At 47.2% G+C, this 7,690-nt stretch overlaps 1 protein-coding gene across 1 annotated transcript in view; it reads left to right on the top strand.

Moving 5' to 3' along the window:
• The first annotated feature begins 1,885 nt into the window (after positions 1–1,885).
• Positions 1,886–7,690, top strand: part of LOC149857497 (syncytin-2-like) — a 55,292-nt gene continuing 49,487 nt past the window's right edge. The window contains exon 1 of the mRNA XM_090063952.1: positions 1,886–2,592. Within this exon, the coding sequence (XP_089920078.1) occupies positions 1,886–2,592 (707 nt within the window). The remainder of the gene's footprint in view (positions 2,593–7,690) is intronic.

Here is a 7,690-nt window from a genome sequence, read left to right as displayed (position 1 = left end):
GCCCTGATCTTTCCGATACCCTGCTGACTAATCCTGACCTCATTCTCTACGTTGATGGCTCCTGTTTTCGAGATAATCATGGTATTCTCCAAGCTGGCTATGCTGTCTGTTCTGATCATAGTGTTATTGAATCTGCTCCTCTTTTTGTTACTAGTGTTCAAGCTGCTGAATTCATTGCTCTTACTCATGCCTCTCACATTGCTACTGAACACTCCACTAATATCTATACAGACTCTCACTATGCCTTTGGTGTCTGCCATTCCTTTGGACAAATCTGGAAACAGAGAGGTTTTCTTACTTCTGCTAGGACTCCTATCTCTCACTATTGCCTTATTACTGCTTTCCTGGATACTGTTCTCCTTCCCTCCACCCTTGCTGTTCTATGGTGCAAAGTGCATACTTCTACTGATGATCCTGTGTTTCTGGGAAATGATAGGGCGGATGTCGTGGCCAAAACCACCACCCTGTCAGAACTCTTGGCTCCGGGCCTTCAAGCTGCTCTCTACCTTTCTTCTCCTGTCTCTACTGACCTTCCCTTTCTCCAGGATGCCACCCCAGATGCCAAAAAGGATGCCTGGATCTCCGTGGGCTGCTCTCTCCACTCTGACTCCCTGTGGTGGCACCCTTCTAGTCTACTTGTAGCCCCCAGGGCCCTGCTGTCCGTCTTGGCTCAAATGGCCCACTCAGTGGCCCATTCGGCCAAAGGGGGGGATGACAGCCGAGGTTGAATGCCATTGGTATGCCTCAAGTTTTTCAGCTGTGGTGGCCCATTTTTGTTGCCAGTGTCCACAGTGTCAGCAGCGCAACTCTGGCCAACCACCCCACCAGCCACATGCATTCCACAGACCTTTAGGTCTTTACCCCTTTTCCCACCTCCAGATGAACTTCATCGAGTTGCCCAGCTCGGGGCCCTGGAAGTACGTGTTGGTCATTGTCTGCCTTTTCAGTGGCTGGCCTGAGGCATACCCTTGCCGATAGGCTGCTGCCCCGCTTTGGTCTACCCCTTTCCCTGGACTCAAACCATGGCTCCCATTTTGTTGGCCAGGTGGTCCAACACGTCTGCAAGGTCCTTTCCATCCAATACCAGTTCCACACCCCAAATCATCCCCAGAGTGGGGGTAAAGTGGAATGGAAAAACTTTGAAATTAAGCTTCGCTTAGCAAAAACCTGTGAACAAACTGGTCTAAAGTGGCCAGAAGCCCTCCCATGGATACTTTTCCAAATCCAGAATTCTGTTCAGAGGTCCTCAGACCTGACTTGTTTTGTATTCTTGTGGTCAGCATTTTATTGATAGTAGTGTGCTGGAGGCTGAAATTTTAGTCAAGGATAGCCCCTCAAAGTTCCAAGGGACAGCAGCGTTTGGGACGCTGCTCGAGTAGGCTCCGAACTGTTGCCTTTTCTTTTACCCTGTGTCATGCCAGGAGTTTTAGTCAGAGCATGGGAGGAAAACAGCATAATACGCATGGGGCAGAGCATTCCTAGCTCAAGCAATCTTACAAACTGCTGGGTGTGCATACATGGGCCCACACACCCAGCCCGAGGGATTCCAATAATTGGGGTGCCCATTTCCCTCAAAGGTTGGGGAAATAACTCAAAATCTAGTTTTGTTAGGTTTTTCCCTCATTCTAACAGAACGAAACAGTTACTCCCTGACTGGTGGAAAGGAACTCGGGACAGCTGGAAAATCTCTTCCAGACTCAAAGCAGCCCTTTGTTATAGGTCAAATGGAACTGACTGTTCGGGGGGACATTACCCCAACTGCAGAATCACCTTTGATTATCACCCCTGTAATACAACTGGAACTCTGCTGGGTGATACATCTTTCCAGTGTACCAGCAAGCCCCTTATGATTTATAAGACCCTTGGCACCCTGCATGGGCTGATAATGAATGGTTCTGAGTTTCACGTGCTGCTAAGTTCCATTTCTTGTAATCAGTCCTTACCTCAGCAAAGGTTGATAAGGAGCCAACGTGCCCCTTCCTACACTTTACAGGTCAATCAAAAGTGTCGAGTGAGAAACACAACCTGTAAAAACCTGAGCACTGCAGCAGCCCCAGGATTGTTTTGGCTCTGCGGTAATGAAGCCCATAAGATCTTACCATGGCACTGGGTTGGTACTTGTACCCTAAGGAGAATTAACCCAGGATTTGAGATATGCTCGAACCTCTCCTGGCACGAAGCAACCAATCTCCCACCTGACTTACCTAGACACAAGCAGACCATTGGAAACCCACTTGTTCCTCGTCCTACTGGGTTCCATCAGTTTACTAGGGCTTTTCTCCCTTGGTTAGGGGTAGCTGAATTGGCAAGAGCCATTATAAACATTTCTGGAGTTATGGAGGAGTTTTTCAATGCCAGTAGCAATCCCTTAGGGGCCCTCAATGATGAGGTTTCTCAGATGGGACGAGTGATTGCAGAAAACTGTTTGGCTTTAGATTATCTCTTAGCTGCCCTGGATGGGGTCTGTGCTCCTATTAATCATACTTGCTGTGCCTGGATTGATCAGCACCAACGAGTAGAAAGGGATCTTCACACCATGAGAAGGCAGTTGCAGGTGATCCAGGCGGTTGCAGGGGAGAAACCCTTTGATTTGTGGGGATGGCTACCAGATGTAGGGGGATGGCTTAAATCCCTGTTGAAATGGTGTATTCTGAGTTTATTATGCATTTTTGCCATTTTTATTATTATCCAAATGATTCTGTGTTGCTTATGCTGTTGCTTATCAAAAACTGCCCAGAGTGTTTCTAGATTGTCTAGGACTGAGTTGCAGATGAAGGTGCTCAGGGAAGTGGCCTATGAGTGCGAATGACAAGAAGATGTCAGAGGCCTTATGAATATAGAGATGTAAGCACAAGCGCTTACAAGGGGGGGAATGATGAAGAATGGAAAAGTACTGAAATAAGTGTACACGTGTCGGGACAGGATGGGGGATGTGGATGAAGGCCGAGTGGAAAACAACAAGGCAGCCTTCAGGATAAGCTGATCAAGAGACAGCTTGAGAAAATGCACTTGGTTCAGCAAACAACGGGATGAGTCGCCAAGAGTTTCTTACGGGTCAGGTTAACCTGTACATGACCTACTAGTATATAAAGGGGTCTGTGCTTTGGTCTCGTTGAGAATTAGCTGCCTCTTGCTTTTTCTTCCATGGCCTCGCAAAATAAAGTGCTTCTGATAGCCAAACAATGATCCTGTCTGAATTTCCACGTCAGGCTCCTGGGGGAAGTAAGGAGCTGAGCAGCACCAGGACTGGGGATAGAACTTCCCCTTCCCCTGTAGCCCCTTATGTGGCAAATTTTCTCCCAATCAGTGTCTACACAAGCACTACTGCGCAGTAACTACTGTATGGTTAATCTATTACCTATATTTGCAGGTACTAGCTGACCATGCAGTGAATGCCATGCATGTGTAGATGGTGATGCTTTACTGCACAATAGATAAGTCTACTGCCCAGTAAAGCATCTCTTGTAGACATGCCCAGTGAGTACTAAAAGTGAAATACAGGGGAAGCCTTGGGAGCAGGGAATATGAACCAGGCTCTCCCCTCTCAAGTGAATGCCTTATCCCTAGGTTAAAGATTTATGATCAGTCTTTCTTCTACTCTCTGAATCAGTGAAATTCTTGAATACTTTTGTGCACAGTAGCTATAGTGAACCTAAGCCCATCTGGAAAGAATCCTGCCCCAGACCTGAGTTAGAAATGATCAGGGACAAGGTTGATTCATCCTCTAGGGTTTCAGAAAGAGGGACCTGACCAATTAGAGCTTTGTAAGGCCAGAGCAGACAGCAGCAAGCTGTTTGGGGAAAGAAAATACTGCCTTGCTGTGCCCCCGACTAGCTTGAAATGCTTCACTGAATCCTAACAGTGGCTCTGCACTCCTGACTGGTACCTGACTTGGTTCTTGACTTGGCTTATCCTTCAACTCTTTTCCTCTTTAACTTAGTCCTTAATTTGGTTCCAGAAGCCAATGTCAAGGACCTACCTTTGCTACACAGGTGACCTGTCTGCTTGGGGGCTCGGACAGTAAAGAAATTCTTCCTTATGTCCAGCCTGAAGCGGTCTTGCAGGAGTTTGTGACCATTTGACCTAGTCATCCCTTGGGGTGCTCTGGTGAACAAACGTTCCCCCAGATCCTGGTGGTCACCCCTGATAAACTTATAGGTGGCCACCAGATCACCCCTGAGCCTACACTTTTCCAGGCTAAAGAGTCCCATGGATCTCAGCCTGTCATCGTAAGATCTGTTTTCCTGACCTCTGATCATGTGCATGACTCTCCTCTGGACTCTCTCAAGCTTCTCCACATCTTTTTTGAATTGTGGAGCCCAAAACTGGACGCAGCACTCCAGCTGCGGCCTCACCAAGGCCGAGTACAAGGGGAGAATGACGTCCTGGGATTTGCTCCAGAAGCATCTATGGATGCACGCCAGCGTTTTGGTCGTTTTACTAGCCGCAGCATCGCATTGCAGGCTCATGTTCATCTTGTGGTCAATGATGACCCCCAAGTCTCTTTCTTCTGTAGTGCTATCCAACGTAGCACTGCCGAGCCCATAAGGATGCTGCAGGTTTTTCCTCCCAAGGGGGAGAACTTTGCATTTTTCAGTGTTAAACACCATCAGGTTCTCATCTGCCCATTTGCTGAGCTTATCCAGGTCAGCCTGGATCATTCACCTATCTTCTGGCGTGGATGCTTTGCCCCAAAGTTTGGTGTCATCGGCAAACTTGGCCAGTCCACTCCTGACTCCAATGTCCACATCATTAATGAAGATGTTGAACAGTATTGGTCCAAGGACAGAGCCTTGAGGGACCCCACTGGTCACAGGGCACCACGATGAGTGACTGCCATCAATCACAACCCTCTGGGTCCGACCACAGAGCCAGTTTCCCAGCCAGCGGATCGTGGTGGAGCCAAGGCCACAAGTGGCCAGTTTGGCCAAGAGGTGATCATGGGATACCAGATCAAAAGCTTTTTTGAAGTCAAGATATATGACATCAATCTCTTCTCCCTTGTCCAGGTGATAGGTCACCTGGTCATAGAAGGAAATGAGATTGGTCAAACAAGACCTACCTGCAACAAACCCATGCTGGCTATCCCTTAGGATGTTAGCCTGGGCCAGTCCATCAAGGATGGCCTCCTTAATAAACTTTTCTAAGATCTTCCCCAGGATAGAAGTCAGGCTAATGGGCCTGTAGTTAGCCGGATCCACTCTCCTCCCTTTCTTGAAGATCGGCACCACATTGGCCTTCTTCCAGTCTTCGGGCACTACACCAGAGCACCAGGAGTTTTCAAAGATCCACAATTAGTCTATCCTGCAAAGATTGAACCAGTTTGCAAGTGGCTAGGCACCCCTTTTCATTCTGGAAATGCAGTAACATGCCTGCAGTGTCTCAGGCCAGAAACCCAAGGGTGCTAGAGCAGCCTTCCCTTTCCTTTCACAGGGAAACTGAGCTGAAGGGGGTGGGGGTGTAACCAGGCCATGGCAGGCCTGAATAAGACTGAGGAGGAGTTTAAACCCTCACCCGTGGCCTGCAGGGCTCTGAGGGTGGGAGAAGAAGGAGAATGGCCCCTGTAGCAGGGAAGGAGGAGAGGGGAGAGCTCTGCCTACACCAGTTGTCTTTTCCTGCCTAGTACAGGGGGACTGGACCCAATGATCTACAAGGTCCACTCCAGCCCCTAACAATCTATGAATCTATGGTCTCTTCTGGTCTTAAATCTACAAATCTGTTAACTTTGATTCTCATTTGAAAGTGCTCTGAGATTATTAGATACAATGTGTACTGGGTGCAATAGTGCAACTCTCCTAAATAATGCATCAGAAATTGGCTGCTTATGATACAAGGTAAATGTCCACTCATGAGCCAAGTAGTAGATCTCTGCCCTGAACTTTTAACTTACTGGTATGTCTACTATTTGCCCCTCTCCCTCACAGCAAGGAAATATTCTTTCCTTGAGCTTTGCCTTGTTGTATTTTCGAGCTTTGTCTTGTTGTATTTTCCCTCTTTTCTGCTTTCCAAGTAACAGGTAGGCTGATCAGGTAACACACATACTCCTCTTTCATGATTTTCTACTCTAGCTGCCTGCAGATGTGACTTTACCATGTGAACAACCCCTAAAACATATATAGAAGGGACATCCTATGAATGGGGTGCTAACAGGAGCTGTGATTCCTGATTCTCAGTTTGGCCTGTGCTGGTAAGACAATTATCCTTCACTATCCTTGCAATACATTTACTTTATTCATTACTAATTGCTTTGACTTTGGTGTATTCATTTGGGTAGGCCAGCAAGGGGGAAGGGGGCCAGTGTACGGTTTCAAAAATAACTAAGTCATGCTGGGTTAGATATTGCTCTAAGAAACCACTAGCATGCAATGATCAACAGGCCCAGGTTGGAATCAACCCTGATTAGATCACCCATCCAATAAGCCTAATTGGGAACTGCCCCAGACTTTGTTTTCTGGTGTCTGATATCACAAGGGGTATACTTACCTTTCTAAAAACAGCAGCGCCTGCAGTCACGAGGCAGTGTTTGCATTTGGTTTTTCCTTACTAACCTCTGTACCAGAGCTCACACTTCTGTAAAGCTTTGAGCTGTGTTAAGTTTCCTCAATTGCAGCTGCATCCTTACCTCACTGCTCCAGGGAAAGGAACTCAAGAAATAATTAACTTTACTGCTTCCCATAGAATCACTTGTTTTTTTCTGGAAGGCAGAGATTGGCAACATTTTTGTATGTGTTTTCATGACAGCTCAGATATTTCACTTCTTCCTGCTGTTTTTGTAAAAGAAGAACAAAAAAACTGATCTCTGAGTATCATGCACAGGCATATGCAAATAATTGCTTTCAAGATAGCCACTGAATTAAAAATAAATTATTTAGGATTGATTTGAAAATTTTGACATGATGGTGAATCAAAGCCTGTCATTTGGGTTGAAATGCATTGTTTGGGATAGAATAAACAGTTGTTTGTTTTTGTTCTAGGGAAATTTTTATTAAAAGCCAAAGGCCTGATGCACTGGGGGAGGTGATACCCTACTCTTGCCCACTTAGATTTACAGACTGTAGATTGTAAGGGGTTGGAAGGGACCTTGAAAGATCATCAGGTCCAGTCCCCCTGCATCAGGCAGGAAAGACACCTAGGGTCAACTGACCTCAGAGAGGTGACCGTCCAGTCTCCTCTTGAAGATTTCCAGGGTAGGTGATTGTACCATCTCTGGAGGGAGTTTATTGCACATCCTGGGCACCTTAACTGTAAAGAAGTTTTTTCCTAGCATTAAGCCTCAAATCATCTTCCAGAAGTTTGTGGCCATTACTCCTGGTTTTCCCCAGGGGTGCCCTGGTGTCCCCCCAGACCCAAATGGCTCTCCTCCCAGCAAGGAGCAGAGTCTGTTCTGAGCAACATGGTTCTACCCCTGCTCAGATCTGGCTGTCTCCATTCCTAGAGCAGGGTGGAGCAAGGTCCAAGTGACATGGTCCCACCCCCCACTCAGAACCATCTCGCTCTACTCTGACAGTAGAGTAGATTAGATATTAGGAGGCGCTACTTCACAGTCAGGGTGGCTAGGGCCTGGAACCGGCTTCCAGGGGAAGTGGTGCAGGCTCCTAGCCTAGGGATTTTTAAAAGGAAGTTAGATGAGCACCTTGCCGGGGTCATCTGACCCCGGTGCTCTTTCCTGCCAAGGCAGGGGGTCGGACTA

This window comes from Crocodylus siamensis, chromosome 9 (assembly GCF_052110815.1).
Source record: "Crocodylus siamensis isolate JL-2025a chromosome 9, ASM5211081v1, whole genome shotgun sequence".
Lineage (NCBI taxonomy): Eukaryota > Metazoa > Chordata > Crocodylia > Crocodylidae > Crocodylus > Crocodylus siamensis.
This window is presented reverse-complemented; position numbering and strand designations above follow the sequence as displayed.